The 16,949-nt window shown below is 33.3% G+C and overlaps 1 protein-coding gene across 2 annotated transcripts; it reads left to right on the top strand.

Moving 5' to 3' along the window:
• The first annotated feature begins 1,549 nt into the window (after window positions 1-1,549).
• Window positions 1,550-16,127, top strand: LOC124919525 (clustered mitochondria protein). Of its 2 annotated transcripts, none has more exons than XM_047459778.1 (29): window positions 1,550-1,760; window positions 1,976-2,217; window positions 2,490-2,551; window positions 2,711-2,900; window positions 3,611-3,748; window positions 3,850-4,006; window positions 4,354-4,547; window positions 4,653-4,754; window positions 4,991-5,126; window positions 5,285-5,413; window positions 6,107-6,488; window positions 7,192-7,296; window positions 7,876-7,994; window positions 8,370-8,478; window positions 8,570-8,713; window positions 9,472-9,606; window positions 9,699-9,869; window positions 9,974-10,060; window positions 10,273-10,407; window positions 10,756-10,911; window positions 11,003-11,071; window positions 11,439-11,597; window positions 11,915-11,971; window positions 12,092-12,132; window positions 12,546-12,665; window positions 13,462-13,771; window positions 13,851-13,958; window positions 14,049-14,120; window positions 15,353-16,127. In XM_047459778.1, the coding sequence occupies exons 2-29, from the start codon at window positions 1,992-1,994 to the stop codon at window positions 15,809-15,811; spliced, it is 4,272 nt and encodes a 1,423-aa protein (XP_047315734.1). In that variant the 5' UTR covers window positions 1,550-1,760; window positions 1,976-1,991; the 3' UTR covers window positions 15,812-16,127. The 2 variants fall into 2 exon arrangements, with proteins under 2 accessions (XP_047315734.1, XP_047315733.1); XM_047459777.1 differs by having other exon boundaries at window positions 2,481-2,551.
• Window positions 16,128-16,949: the final 822 nt, after the last annotated feature.

Genomic DNA, 16,949 nt, shown 5'->3' with positions numbered 1-16,949 from the left:
TGATATATATATATATATATATAATATGATAAGAGAAAAAATAATAATTAATAAAAAGTGAATAAGAGAGGAGAAAAAAAAAATATTATTACGTAAATGATTCTAGTGAACTTAAATTTTAAGCATCATAATAAAATAAATAAAATTATTCTAAAAAAATATAATTTTTGTTGTTCAGAAAATCACTTCGCTGCGATACAATCCTTAATCAATCTTCATAAAATAAATTTACATCCATAATTAGTGAAAAATACGTCAAAGTCATCATGGTTAGATTCTCAAGTTGATTTGCGATTTTAGAGGAAGTTAATAGTTTAATTTATGTAAATTCATAAATTATTCAAATTTGTATCCTTAAATTTATTATGGTAATATTTTTAATTTATAAATATTTGTTCGAAACTGATATCTCGTACATATAGGAGTGATATAGGAGTGATGGAAGACAATCCTCTATAAAATATTTTTCATTAAGATATATTATTTTTGTGGATCAAATAGATGGCAACATAACAATAAAAATTATTCACAATCATTTGTTATTAAAAAAACAACTCAATTACATAAATTATTTATATTCCACAAGCTACTCAGAAAATTATGAATTCGGGAGTAGATAACTTTCTTGTTTTTTTATTCTATTTAAATTTTTTAAAATTAGAGTTAACATCATATCAAATTTAAAATTCTTTTAATTAAAATTTGAATTCTTGATATTTAAAACTTTAGTTATTGATTTTGTCAATTAAACTAACTCACTAATATACCAATTTACAAGCTTTAACATATTAGTTCATTGAAGTATATTTGAAATTAAGATGTCCAAAATAACAAAGAGATCAATCTTTGTAATATATATTACTCACAATTCTTGAGATCACTCAAATTTAAATGAATTATTATATATATTTGTAAAAAATAATGCAAAATAAACAACCCTCTTATTTAAAATTTGAATACTTTTCGTTTTCTTAAATCATACTCAAATTTGTTTCCGATGAGGCTCCACTAAATAAAATGATACATATATTAAAATAAAAGAAAGAAAATGAGTTTATATCATGTCCCAATAATACCTATATCCCTTATATACATAGCAATATAATTATAACTATAACAACGATACCAACAAGGCAACAACAAACTATAAAATGAAAACTTTTTGTTATAATGCCTGAAAACGAAGAAATTCTTGTCACTTTAAGTTGAGATCGATCGAATACAACCTTCTTTTTTTAATCTTAATCTAAATATCATTTCATTTATAAACGTGATAAACCAACTAAAGTAAAAAATCGTCATATACAATCCATTTTTAACTTAAATTATGATAGTTCGAATTTCATACGATACGATTCAAAGTTCAAAACCAGGTAACGTTTTTCCGATACAACTTCGAAACACAAAACAATAATTGGGCTTAAACAAATTGATAAGAATATGACAAAGCCCAAAATATAGCCTAAGTTTCAGCCCAGATGAACAAGGGTTCTTTCTTAGACCCACAACACTCTCTTCTTCTTCTTTCTCTCTCTCTCTCTCTTGCATTTCTTTCACACATTTACAGTCACACGTGCATCCGCAGGCAGCAAGCTAATCAAATAAAAAGGGAGAGCCGCCGTCTTACAGCCACTTCTCTGCTCTTCTCAAAAACCTCACCACCGTTACTTACAACTTCATCTTCGTCTACCCATATGCGTTTCATCTATAGGCGTCAATATCAATCATAAAGTTGACTTACCGATTGAAGTTCTTTGTTTGTATGTTTAACTTCATAACTTCTTTCATTTCTATCATTTCTTATAACCCAATTGCTTCTATTGTTGTTATGTAGATTCATTTAAGAAAAAAAACTTGTTGGTCTTGATTCTTTTGTCAAATCATGAATTGGGTTAATTGGATATGATTGTTTAGCTTTTGATATATTTTATGCTTGAATTGAAATGGGTTTGTTATGATTTTTATTAACTGTTAGGTTGTTGTGAGTAATTATGGCTGGAAAATCAAATAAGGGGAAGAACAAGAAAGTGTCTCAAAATGTTACTAGTCAGTCTGAACCGTTAATACCAACTGATGCTCCTGTAAACGATGAATTGAGTTTGTCAGAGGTGCCAAAAAGTGAGGCCAATGGTAATGTAACTGAGTCTGAACCAGTTGACTTGAAAGCAGATGTAACTAAGTCAGATAATGCTAATCCAGAAGTTCAGGCAAAACAAGGTGGAGCTACTTTAAAGCATGTTCTGTACTTCTGTTTGTATGTTATGCATAATAATTATTGTTTCAACCATTTCACAGTTGCTTGATTTTTTTATATTTTGACTTTAGAAGATTCCATTTTGACTTTAAGATTCATGTCATGTATGCGAGTCTGAACCCATGAAAACTATAGATGCCTGTTACCCTAATTAATCTTCATATCTTAGTAGGCCAGACCTGCTTATAGTCTTAAAAATGTGCACGCCATTGACTTGATTCAAAAGTTCTTGTAGGTGATGTTCATCTCTTTCCAGTTTCTGTGAAGTCACAGGGTGGGGAGAAACTCGAGCTACAAGTGAGTTACTGTCGTACATTTATTATCTTATGAATGGTGTCTGTAATGGCTATGATGAATAATAACCGTTTATTTTTCCTCTGGAAAGTTAGACTGTAAATATGTCTGTTCTACAATATGTTAGAAATTTAGGAATAAAATTCTGAGTTGTGTTTGCAGCTGAGTCCTGGCGATTCAGTCATGGATGTACGCCAATTCCTTCTCGATGCCCCTGAGACCTGCTATTTCACTTGTTATGATCTATTGCTGAACACAAAAGATGCTTCAGTTCATCAGCTCGAGGATTATAATGAAATATCTGAAGTTGCCGACATAACTACTGGTGACTGCTCTCTAGAGATGGTTGCAGGTATGCACTTACCGTCTTCTATTTAGTTAATGATTTGTTCGGAACAGGATTAGGGTCCAATTCTATCTTCAAGAACACCCAAACACAACTTATCATTTAGTCTAAAAAATTAAGTGCTTATTTGAATTAAGTTCACTTGATAACTGTAATTTAAAACCACTTAATTATTCAGATTCAATTGAAGTTTTAAGCTAAAAATATTAATCTAGAAAACCTGAATTTTAATTCGGTAAGATATGAATGTCTAAGTTCGGTAATATAGTGTGAGTGTACTAAAGACAACTTAACCCCTGTAAATTAATCAAAATATGGGTAAAGATATCTTTAAGTACTTTCACGACATTAGATTCACATTTTATTGAATCAATTTACATATCAAGTACTCTAAATTCAGTCATATACATTTAGTTTATTCAACATTTATTTTCATTAGTTTCATATTTTACCAGATCAACTTACATATAAAGTACTTAAAGTTCAGATATGTTTATTTAGTTTATTCAACATTTGTTTTTAGACACATAAAAAATTCTGTATTCAATACTTAGGATTTAGTTTTATTAAACACACCCTTAATTTGCATAATTAGGAATGAAGTAAATTTGCACGCAGTGAAAAGTTCTATGCGAGCCACATGACAGAATGTTATGCTTTACATAGTTACTGCCCTAGTTAACCTTTTAGCCTATCTTAACACTTTTTTGTTGCAGCATTGTATGATGATAGATCTATCAGGGCCCATGTTAACCGCACAAGAGATTTACTTTCTCTATCCACATTACATTCCTCATTGTCAACATCACTTGCTTTACAACATGAAACTGGGAAAAACACAGCTTCAAATTCAGGTGTGTGAAATTTCAACTGCTACCTTTCTCTTTTTCTGACATGCATTTATATATCTGTTTGGATGGAAAAAAGGAATGACATTTTTTTCTCTCTATTATAGATCCTTCAAAAATTGAGGTCCCTGAACTTGACAACATGGGATTCATGGATGATGTTGCTGGTTCCTTGACAAGCTTGCTGTCATCACCCTCAAAAGAAATTAAATCTATTGAGACTATAGTTTTTTCATCTTTAAATCCCCCTCCATCGTACAGAAGGTGTTATTCTTCCTTAAGAGTACTTGGGTCTTTTTTGATATGGGTTATTTTGATTAAATCCAAATAATCCCAGCATTCCATTGCCAATTACTTCTTCCATCAAATAATTGAAATCTTTAACTAAATATTAAAATACTCTTTACTTTTTTATTTAAAAAATGGTTAAATTATTAATTACTTGGGAATATTTATTCATTTGACCCAAGTAATCCACTTTTTCATCAAACAATACATTTTATTTTGTTTATCGAGATTATTTTGAAATAAACTCACATCAAATAAGACCTTGGCATTTTAATTTATGTACTCCATAAACTAATGATAATGCATTTTATCATTGCTCACAGGCTCGTTGGAGATTTGATATATTTGGATGTTGTAACTTTGGAAGGAAACACATATTGTATAACTGGAACTACAAAGATGTTTTATGTCAACTCAAGCACAGGGAACATACTTGACCCGAAGCCATCTAAATCTGCTTCTGAATCTGCTACTCTTGTTGGACTCTTGCAAAAGATTAGCTCTAAGTTTAAGAAAGGTATAAAGAAGGCATTTCCAATTTGGCTTATAAAAGTCTCTTGTGACATTTATTAAATGCAACAGGAATAATATGATTTGTGATTCACTTTGTTTTTGTTGATAGCCTTTCGCGAAATTCTTGAAAGGAAAGCCTCAGCACATCCCTTTGAGAATGTTCAATCCTTATTACCACCAAATACATGGCTAGGGATGTATCCTCTTCCAGGTAAGCTTACATACTAAGGATTGTTGAGTCTGTTGTTTTGAGTTACATACTATATTAAAGAATTAAAAATTGTTTTCTTGTCATCAACTCAGAAGCTATTATTTTTTAAGGGAACTTGATGATGAACACTGGTTTGTGAAAAAAGTTATCCTGGAATTAATACAAATGGAACTTCGATTGAATTTGAGTATTATTACCTATTTTTTCTTTCAATTATTGTGTTCTTTTGGTTCCAGAACACAAACGTGATGCATCCAGATCTGAGAATGCAATAACACTTTCATTTGGAAATGAGCTAATTGGCATGCAAAGAGACTGGAATGAAGAATTGCAATCATGTAGGGAATTCCCCAACTCAACTCCACAAGAAAGGTGTGATATTCTCCCACCCGTTCATTTGTAATGCTGTGGAAATGGAGATATATAATGTCCAGTATGAAATGGGGTTGCTATTGTATGACCTTTTCGAACATCAAAAATTTATTTCTATTCATGGACTCTTCCAATGATACTTGAAATTCCTTTGGCAGGATTTTACGGGATAGAGCTCTTTACAAAGTTAGTTCAGACTTTGTTGATGCAGCAATTAGTGGCGCAACTGGAGTCATAAGCAGATGCATACCACCTATTAACCCAACTGATCCAGAGTGCTTTCACATGTAAGTAGCATTTGGAATTTTGTACAATGTCACAAAGGGAAGCTTCTGGGTATAAAATATAGCATATCTAAGTTAATTACTTTTGGATTTCATTTGACATGAAGTTCCTTAATTGGCCAATTGTGTTAGATTTGGTTCTTATGCTTACATCCACAATTTGCACCTGGCTCTTTATTATATATTCTTGGTTAAGATAACCCCAACGAAATTACGCAGGGGATTTTTTTAAAGTGTTAATATTTATAAAATATTAAATAATAATGGAAAAAATAAAAGAACTGAGATAAATAGTGTTATTGAATTTTCAGTTTTATATAAAAAAATTGATGTCAAATTAACATTTTTCTATCAAAGTGATTTTGAGAGAAGTGGTTTTGGTGGAGATTCATAGCTTAGTGGTAGAGCGCATGAACTTATATCCTCAATGTAATGGGTTCGAGTCTTCACACCCGAACCATTTATAAAAGAAAAGAGAAGTGGTTCTCTTAGGAAGAGAATCCACACCTAACAAGGCCTTGATATTTGTAATTTTTTTCTGTGGAGTTTGCACATAATGAACCATAATCTGAATTATGGAAACAAATTCACGTCTATTTCTTATTTTATTCTCTCATTAATATTCAATCTCTACATTTTTTTGTGATGGTCTTCACTTAAATATGTAAATATATCTTACGTCGAATCCTTGTTCAGGTATGTCCACAACAACATTTTCTTCAGTTTCGCGGTGGACGCTGACCTGGAACAATCATTAAAAAAGCGAGGTGATTCTAATTTGAATACTGCAACTACCAATAATGCATCTGAGTCCTCCAGCAAACCGTCTAGTGCATCAGCTACAGTCTCAAATGGAGACAAGCCTGATGTCTCCAATGCAGTGGATCTCAGCAATGCTACAGACATTGCTTCAAATGGTGTTGCTGAAACACAGCTAGCTGAAAGTGAGCAAGCCACGTATACATCTGCAAATAACGATCTAAAAGGCACCAGGGCTTACCAAGAGGCTGATGTTCCAGGGCTCTATAATCTTGCCATGGCAATTATTGATTTTAGAGGTCATCGTGTAGTAGCACAGGTTTGCATTATTCTCCAGACTCCAAGTTTCTTTATGCTGAGTAGTCCTGGTTTCATAATACTTCCTATGAGATATTTTTATTATTAGGGGCTGCAGTTTTGAATCAGCAGTTTACTTTGCTTAATGACAGTAGTTTGATTTGTTTTCCCTGTAGATTAGATTAATGAAGTTTCCACTAGCCATTTTATTGCTGAGTCCTGTGTACTGTCATTTAGTGATTGATTATCATACTATTCTCATCAAAGTTCACGTATTTGCTCATACAAAGTTCAAAGTTCGTCCTATGTGCAGTCATTTTGTAGCTGAGTCATATGTGCATTGTATTTGCACATGTCCCTAATTTGAGATCATACTATAATTTTGTTGGGAGATTTATTTTCCCTTATGACAGTCATACATGAAGTGGTTAAAATATTATTTCCCTCTTTTGACCGTATAATTGAAGCGAACAGGAAGATGCATTTTTGCATAAATGCATTAAATTATCAGTTTTGCTGATTATTAAATTGATTTTTTTAGTGTCTAGGCATTTTATTGACATATGCTTGTACTCCAAATCCTTAGTTTGTCTTTAAGACAGACCTTACCTGGCATCCATGTGGAACTTTCATTGTTAAGATTTCTTTTCTTTAATTATCAGTTTCTTCATTATCGTCATATATTCTATTTTCATTATGGTATTACATTTTTCCCTTTCCTCCAGAGTGTTCTGCCAGGCATTCTTCAAGGCGATAAATCAGACTCTCTTTTGTATGGGTCTGTTGATAATGGGAAAAAGATATGTTGGAATGAAGACTTCCATTTGAAGGTATGTAACTATATTTCCCTGTACTTTGGACATGGATGATATGATTAGCTTAGGTTAACATTCATCTTGGAAGATAGCATAGTAAAGGGAGGCAATTTATATTCAATATGGATTACTTTAGCAACAAGAGGTTGAAAGCAATTGTGTACTTTCAAAATTTACCCCTGAATCATTTCACAACCAACGTTTTGTTAGAGAGTGGATTTAGCATGTTGGTATTGTTATTGAGGCCGCTATGAGTACACATCTCTAGACCCTATGGAGTGTCTTGCAGATAAGAGGAATAACATACAAACAATAATAAAAAATATTAATTATTTCATATAGAAATTGATGAAAAATCTGGATATTGCTGGTCAAGGATATGTAGGAATGATGATTGTGGAACTGCTATTTAGTCTTTTGGGTCAAAAACCAAGCTTTAGCTGTCCAGGTTTAGTTACAAACTCGTGTGGTGATCTCAAAATTAACCTACTTTAATGAGTTTGAGTTGCATATTCATTCCCGGATTTAATTTTTAGACATAGCAAATACTTCAGTTCTACTTAGTTCTCTAAATCTCCCTTGACTTGCTTACAGGTAGTCGAGGCTGCTAAACGCCTGCATCTGAAGGAACATACAGTTTGCGACGGGTCTGGAAACGATTTCAAATTAGCTGCTCCAGTGGAGTGCAAGGGTATTGTTGGTAGTGATGGCAGGTAAATAATATCTGTAGTTTTTACAAGTTCAATTAGATAGCCTCATTTTATTATGAAATTCATAAATAATAAAAAGAGTTTAAGCTTTTTTTATCTCTTTTTCTCATCATTTTATGCCTTGGAAGTTGGAACTAATCGAAATTTCAAACTACAAAATAAAACTTTTAGGATCCTATTAGTGCTGGCCTTTTATATTCTATACCTCCCTTTTGGTGAATTATATGCTCGTCTTTTAGTGATTTAATCACCAATATCTTACGTTGATTGTAGACTCTTTAAACTATTTTGACTAGATACATATGAGTCAATACCATGATCATTCTATCCTAACATTCTGCTTCCCAAATTAATTTTTCTGTTCTTGGACAATTTTAGGCACTATCTCTTGGACTTGATGAGAGTAACACCTCGTGACGCAAACTATACTGGACAAGGATCCAGATTTTGTATTCTGCGACCAGAACTGATTTCTGCTTATTGCCAGGTGAATATTGACTCTTTAGAATTCTACTTCCTTTCCGTGAATATGTTTTTTGTGCTCCTTTAATGGTATAGTGGTTATTGGATTTGTGAAGGCTGAAACAGCGGAAAGATCAATAAGTCAAAAACAAGTGAAGGAGGAGCCTTCAGAGGCTTCTGCTTCGACGGAACTCGAACATATTCCTGAAAAGCAAGTGGAATTAGAAGCAGATAAAGTAACTTTGACCTCTCAACTGCAGGTAAATTATCACATGCTTATTGGCCATGACGGTTTTGTATAGATGTCACTTTTGTTAGAGGAAGAGGATTTGGTTGGAGCTCGAGAGATTCAGAAAATCTATCAAGAGTAATTTTTATTATTTCTCAATGAATAATCACTTTACAACCTATGAATATATAAACACCATTCCATAATTGGAGATCTCAATCTAATCAAATCAATCTATTTAAAGGAAAATATAATTGTGATTAGAATACTTACATATTTTACAGAGCTTATATGTATGTGTTTGGATTTACTTTATTAGAAATCTTGTTTTAGATTGAGAGATCCCAAAATTAGCAGCTTCATGATTACAAGAAAGAGACCAAAGGAAAATAAATACAGAAAGAGAGTAGCCTTGACAATATGGAAAGAATAATTTTTTGATGAAAGCTATTGACAACAATGAACACGATAAAGAAAGGAAACAAGAATTCAATGAAGGACTCTTGAGTTTAATTCCCTTTTTTGACCATTTGGCGGCCTTTAAATATGCAACTGCTTTTCATAGAAACTGATCTATTTCTTGCTTTCCCTCCCAACTTATGAGTTGAAAGGAGGACACTTTCACTAAAAAAAGTTCCCAAAGATTGTCCTCTTGAGTTTATGGTAGTTATTGTTAAGCATTGTGGTGTGCGGTGGAGTGCGTGTAATTATCTAAAGGTCCTAAAGTACATAGCATTGATTGACAACACATCAAAAACTTTGTGCATCAGCTGTTACTCTCTCTGACAGGATAAGTCGCATGAAGCGAAACACGAGGCAGTGCAAGCGTGTGATTCAGCTATAGAAGCCAATCAAGAAATATCAAAGGATCTATATTTCAACCCTAATGTGTTTACTGACTTCAAGTTATCTGGAAACGAAGAGGTAACATAAAGGATGCTTATGGAACAGAACATCTTACTGATTGTTAATTGTATTATATGTTAATCTTCAATTTCAAAAATTATTTTGAGCAGGAAATCGCTGCAGATGAAGAAAATGTTAGAAAAGCAAGTTCTTATCTTAGAGATGTTGTACTTCCGAAATTTATTCAAGACCTCTGTACACTTGAAGTCTCACCCATGGATGGCCAAACATTAACTGATGCATTCCATGCTCACGGAATTAATATTCGGTATATTGGAAAGGCAAGTAAATTAATGGTCTATTTGTTTAGTTCTATTATAAAGAATTGTTTGCCCTTTGTTTGAGTATTATGCTATTTCATTGTTGACATGTTGAATGTTTTCAGGTCACTGAAGGAACCAAACACTTACCTCACTTGCTAGATCTTTGTTCAAATGAGATTGTGGTCAGATCCTCCAAGCACATTGTGAAGGTGTTTACGTCTTCTATCAACTTCTCGTTTATATTTTATTTAACTATTTTGAATTTTTGAGTAACTAGTTATTTAACCGCTTATGTTTGGTGAACATATCTCATCTGTACTTGCATAAGCATCAACAGACTAAATGCTTCTGTTCCTATTCTTGTATTTCGGATCAAAGGTATACATTTTTGTTCTTCATCCTACTGTCTCTGATTATGCAGGATCTCTTGAGGGAGACAGAAGACCACGATGTTGCACCTGCAGTTTCACATTTCTTCAACTGTTTATTTGGAAATTGTCAAGCTCTTGCCTTGAAAGGTGCCTCTGGCTCACCACACTCCAGATCCCAGAAGAAGGTATTGTATGATGACCCAAAGACTTGTCTTTGTATTAGCACTCAGTATGAAGGATTTTTAATTCCCGCTCCCCATTTTTGTGGGTATTAGTTTCTGAGATACCTGCAGTTGACAAGGAAAGTCAGCTTTATAGTAAGGTTCCTTAAAGGAACCTATTTATGCTTCGATTGAGATCTCAGGCATTGCCCTTTATTTCTCAACAGTGTGTTAAAGATTCTATTGGATTGTAGATTCACAGTGTTTAGCTGTAATTTATTTGCTTCATTGGTTTCTGAGTGGAAGTAAATTTAAAACTAGATCTTGGTCCTTATGTGGTAAATTGGTGATTAGCTTATGAATATCCTACAGGAGAATACAAGCCATCAAGCATCTGGAAAATCAAACAAGGGTCGGACAAGATGGAGAAGTACCGGATCTATTAAAAAGAAACAATCTTCATATTTGAGTATGACTTCTGATAGTTTGTGGCTGGACATTGTAGAATTTGCAAAACTGAAGTATCAGGTACAGGGCGGTTAATTTCTCTGCCCATCCTGCTTGAAAGTCTCTCCTATTGTAATATTTAATGCTTAATATAGTATTTACCCGTTTGCAGTTTGAGTTGCCTGTGGATGCAAGATCTCGAGCAAAGAAAATTTCTGTCATACGCAACTTCTGTCAGAAGGTAGTCCATGGTTTCCCCATTCTGATTAAAATAATGTCTCTTTAAAGATATAATGAGTTGATAATTTCTGTAGTAAGTAGCTTTCACATGACAATTTTACTAAAAAACTCTTAGTATATATTTTATGAAATGTTAAATTTTGTATTAATAATGTTGTTGTCAAAGTGATTTATTTCGCTACAAACAACAAGATTAAGAAAAGAAGAGATGTAAAGGGGGGTGGGGAGTCTTGGCAAATGTCTGATAACCTCCAAGCATGGAGATTATATTACATCCAAAAAAACACACTAGGGAAATACATGATTAAACACAATCTCAAGCTTCTTCCACTAGATGTTTATGTAATACTGGATTGCTCATTTTACAGGTAGGAATAACTGTAGCAGCTCACAAATATGATCTTAATACCGCCACACCATTCCAAACATCAGATATTTTGAATCTACAACCCGTGATTAAACATTCTATTCCAGTGTGCTCAGAAGCAAAGGAGCTTGTTGAAACAGGCAAACTGCAGTTAGCTGAGGTAGTAACTTCTCTCTTGTCTCACTGAGAATTTACATTTTTCTAGTTATGATATTTAAGGGCTTGTAGATCTGGGGTTAAAAAATAATCTGATTTTCTATAAAAGAATATATGAAGAAGTAGATTATTTGGGTCAGTTATCAAAATATCCTTAGTATTTTATAATGTTATAAAGGATAGAAATAAGGTTATTTTGGTATTTTAGTTTATTTAACGGAAGAAGTGATTGTTGATGGGATGTTGGTTTATTAGTCAAAATTTGTGATGTAAAAAATAGAAATTTCTACAAAAATGAAGTGCGTTTTCTTATTGTTTCAGGGAATGCTTAGTGAAGCCTACGCATTATTTTCAGAAGCATTCACAATACTTCAGCAGGTATGCACGTCAAACCAATACTTCTGTGATTTTCTATAAAAAAAAGCGTTCGCAGTTGTTCTTTGTTTCGTGAAGTTTCAAACTATTCTGAAATCTAACGAAGGATTTACATTGGTGAAGGTGACTGGACCAATGCATCGCGAGGTTGCAAACTGTTGTCGGTAATATGTCTTACCCCTATACACCTTTTGATTTTCTTTCTTCACCAAAGAGAAGCCTATAAAATAATCTTCAATTAGTGTATATGAATAGTATTGAAATCCCAAACCCCCAAGGTAGTTCAAGTGAAAAGAGTCTTGCCTAAGAGACCAAAGGTCTCAGGTTTAATTCCCATTTAGAAAGCCTTGTTGAAAGTGGGGGCTGGAGTTTTTTTTAAAAAGTATTGATATCCAAATATCTGTTTCTTTCATGAAACCATCACATTTAATGGGAAATGGGAAAAGTGCTGAATTATTACTGAAAAAGTTCTTTTGTTGTTGTTTGTTTTTTACATACAGCTTTTCATTTCAAAATATAGGATGATACTTTGTGATGCTTGCTAATAAGCTGTTCATTGTATTCTATCATTTTTCAGTTACCTTGCCATGGTTCTGTATCATGCTGGGGACATGGCTGGAGCAATAATGCAACAGCACAAGGAACTTATTATAAATGAACGCTGCCTCGGTCTGGACCACCCTGATACTGCTCATAGGTATCAAAAAGTTCCACAACTTATATAACACTAACAATGGCATGGTTATTAAAGCTTGAATCAAGTTTTCACTGTAATAAGTATTCTGTTTTGAATCTTAAGCTTTTTTTTTGAGGAAAACGGCTTAATGCCATTTTATTAAAATAAAGTCCCAAGGTCTTAACAAATGTTTTGCAAAGAAAGCCCTTTTCACACAAACAAAAACAATAATCAAAATGAAACCATTCTGAACCCAAAAAGAAAAGCTTTCTATCTTAGGCCTTGTTTTGTCAGGGTTATTTGAATAACTAAGTGGTTATTTCCAAATAACCTTGCTTGACGTAACCTATCGAAAATCAGGTTAGTAAAATTGGGGGTCTAAATATATAATGAATTTTATTGTAAATAGAGGCTGTTTTGATATTTTGGTTGTTGAGTAGATTGTTGATTGAACAATGAGTTATTTGAAATTAGTCTCTAATAACCCACATCAAACAAGGCCTAAATGTTTACAATTGGCTAGATATCTGATTACTGACCCATTGGCAAAATAAATTGTAAGAAACACCATGGGGTTGGTTATATGGAAACACTCTTTCCGCCTTATTTTTCATCCTGTTGTGGATCCGAATGAGATCTTGTTTGGAGGTTTGATGTATTTGTACCAAACATATATGAATTTGTATCCAGAAATTTATTGATGGTTCTCATGTAGATTCTGATACAAAATATGTCTCATGATAATCCTTAGAGTTACACCCATGTTTCCTCAAGATGGAACACTTGGCTCACTTGATAGTCTTTTTTTTCTTTGCAGCTACGGAAACATGGCTCTTTTCTACCACGGGCTTAACCAAACTGAACTCGCACTTCGACACATGCACCGTGCTCTACTCCTCTTAAGCTTATCGTCAGGTGCAGATCATCCTGACGTGGCTGCGACTTTCATCAACGTTGCAATGATGTATCAAGATATCGGGAAGATGAACACAGCTCTTAGGTATTTGCAAGAAGCCCTGAAGAAAAACGAGAGGCTTTTAGGAGAAGACCATATCCAGACAGCTGTTTGTTATCATGCTCTTGCAATTGCATTCAACTGCATGGGGGCTTTCAAGCTTTCTCACCAGGCATGTTCAGAAAGAATGATTTTATAACCGTTTTCTTCTTAAATGTTTATTTTGACCATGTAAAGCTTTGTTGATGCAGCATGAGAAGAAGACTTATGATATATTACTCAAACAACTTGGGGAAGATGACTCTAGGACACGTGATTCTCAGAACTGGATGAAAACATTCAAGATGCGTGAGTTACAGGTAAATCGATGAATGTGGGACCACTTTTCATTTTTTTTTAATTTTGTTTTCCTCAAGTTTACATGTTTTATATATGCTCCATGTGTGCAGTTGAATGCTCAAAAGCAAAAAGGTCAGGCTTTGGATGCTGCTTCTGCTAAAAAAGCAATTGACATCTTAAAGGTCAGTCTACATCTTAACTTTTCTTGAAATATAAAGTCTAAAATCTCAAGATTAATCGTTGTAAGGAGTGTTACAACCTGCTCCTCGTTTATTCTACTAAACTACTACCGCAAAAAAATCCTACTGAGTCAATTTATAATCTATTATTTTGTCGCATCTCTGTCACATTGAAAAATCGCCAGAAAAAAAAGAAACTGAAAGCGATTTTTTTTTTCTTTCTGTTTGGTATGAGAAGTGTGATTAAGATCCAAATTTTTGCAACGATCTGTTAGAGGTTTGCATGTCAAATGTAGGTTGCATTGTATTTTACTTTAGTTGACAAAACCCTATCCCCAAAACATGCCACTATTTGTCTTACGCCCACTAGAGAGTAGATTTCCCTTCTCAGTATTTATCAATAATCTAGTCTTTAAGGATATTTCAATGCATCAGGCCTCTCCTAAACTTTATATACATTTCAAAGACTTTCCCCCAAATTACTTTAGAGAATCTACACTGAGAAGAAAAAGTTGATAATGGAATAACACCACTTTCCATCACCTCACATCATCTTCTCTTCTTCTAATAGCATCCCCACTTTTCTAAGGTAAACAATTTGTTCATGAACATCAATTCTACACCTCCTTGTATTCTTGTGACTTAGATTGTAAGGTTCAATTCTCATTTGTTAGTTTCCTCCAATGAATAAACCCTGGTTTAAAAAAACAAAAAAGATTGCAAGGAAGGTCCAACATAATGATGTCATTCATCTTTTCCATTTTAAAATTATCCCCGTGAATGAGATTCGTTCCACTCTACATGCCTCACCAGTCACCACAGATCCAACCAGAAGTAAACATCCTTTCCACTCCTATTCAACACACTTTTCCTCGTATATTTCGTCTTTCATCTGAACCTGGATGCATATGAGACAGAACACGGTTTCCAAAAGTTGTTATCCGGATCCAGAAACATAAGTGTTTTCATATGAGCCTAAATGAGAAACCGGTTTGTTAGAACTTATTTAGACCGAAATTTATTGGTGGTTTCTCTTTGAGTCTCACATCCCCTTCACTCATTAGTAAATAAAGATCAAGGATAGCTCAGCTGAAAAGAGAGTTCTAGTTCGATAAGATTGAAATTGAGGTCTATGGCAGTAAGATGCTAATGACCTCTCCTCCAATAGGCATACCCTAGTCCAAAATTGAAAGATAATTATTTGGGTAAAAAGGATGTGAATTTATTTGTTGCAGGCTCATCCTGACCTAATACAAGCATTTCAAGCCGCAGCTGCGGCTGGAGGTTCTGGAAGCTCAGGTGGTCCACCAAACAAATCCATTAACGCAGCAATGGCTGGTGAAGTAAATACCCTTCCACGAGGAGGAAGAGGTGTTGACGAAAGGGCAGTCCGAGCTGCAGCCGAGGTGAGGAAAAAGGCTGCTGCCCGAGGTCTCTTTGTTCGCCCTCTCGGAGTTCCTGTTCAAGCTTTACCTCCTCTTACACAGCTTCTCAATATAATCAACTCCGGGGTAACACCAGATGCTGCTGCTGTCAATAATTCCGAAACTGAAATCATTAATGATTCCAATGGACACGACATTTCATCGGAGGAGAAGAAAGATGAATCGCAGGTGGCTCCTGTTGGATTGGGAGCCGGATTGGCTTCTTTGGATGGGAAGAAGACCAAAGCAAAAGCGAAAACTGCAGGCTAAGTTTTTTTTTTTAATTGTTGGATGAATATATTTCCCAGGCTTACTTTTTATGAGTTTGCCTGCGAGTTCCCGATTCTTTCGAAGCTCGAAATGTGGTATTTGAAAATTTGTGGGTTTCTCTGCGATAACCTAGATTTGCAGACATTGTAAGAAATAAGGTGGGAATTGTCAATTTTGGGTGGGTTTGTTGTGATTTTTGCTTGAATTGTTTTTCTAATGAGTCATTAGGTTGACTGAAATACATGTTAGATGTTTTTCTATGTTTAACATGTTCTCTGTTATATTGGAGGAATTCAACTCATTTTCTTTTGTTCAAGTTTATAGGTAACATCTAATATTGTGTTTATTTTTCAAATAAAATGAGTTTTTAGAGTTTTTATTTATAGCTACAGTAAAAATTGTTGTGGGTTTACAAGATTTTGTTTTAAAATTTAAATTTATTTATATTTTTATTTGAAATTGCTCTCTTCACATTTATTTTTTGTTTGAAAATGCTCGTTTATACATTTATTTTTGTTTAAATTTATACCCTAAATATCTAAAAATTTAAATATTTAAAGAATAGTTAATTTTTGTTGAAAATATATACAAATTTCTCATATAAATGTTATATCCATTTTTATTTAATTCTTATCCGGAAAAAACTTTCACATTTGTTTTGAAATGATTTCTTCAATTTCATTATAAAATGACAACGCATTTGTTTTGTTCTATTTCTAGATAACTATGGCGACTAGGCCTACAATTATTCATTCGTCTCTTCCATATTTAGATATTGTGTATTTATATTTTGCCTTCACTCTAAAACATAAAGATTCTTTATGTTAGAGGAAAAAAATGTAAATAATATAATAGAATTACTAAATGATATTGTAATACCCTCGGTCGACTGGACAAGCTTTACACCAAAATAAAGGTTATCTTCTTAGTGAGTATAGAGAAATACAATATAATTGAAAACTTAGACGGTCAATAATTTTAAATTACTATTAAGATAGTTCAAATTTAGATTATAAAATAAGAATTGTTTATATATGTAGTTAGATTTTTATTTTGTACTTTTGAAAGAGTTTAATTATTACAAAAAAAAAAATGTATAAGGAGTAATTTCAAACAAAAATAAATGTACAAGAAACAA

This window comes from Impatiens glandulifera, chromosome 1 (genome assembly GCF_907164915.1).
Source record: "Impatiens glandulifera chromosome 1, dImpGla2.1, whole genome shotgun sequence".
NCBI classification, from domain to species: Eukaryota; Viridiplantae; Streptophyta; class Magnoliopsida; order Ericales; family Balsaminaceae; genus Impatiens; species Impatiens glandulifera.
Note: the sequence above shows the minus strand (reverse complement) of the source record. Positions and strands in the feature narration are given on the sequence as shown.

Bases quoted from the DNA above. Each gene is read 5' to 3' on its own strand.
- LOC124919525 (XM_047459777.1), top strand. From the start codon at position 1,992: ATGGCTGGAAAATCAAATAAGGGGAAGAACAAGAAAGTGTCTCAAAAT. The intron at 2,901-3,610 runs GTATGCACTTAC...TTTTTGTTGCAG, and splicing joins CTCTCTAGAGATGGTTGCAG to CATTGTATGATGATAGATCT. The intron at 4,548-4,652 runs GTATAAAGAAGG...TTTTGTTGATAG, and splicing joins TAGCTCTAAGTTTAAGAAAG to CCTTTCGCGAAATTCTTGAA.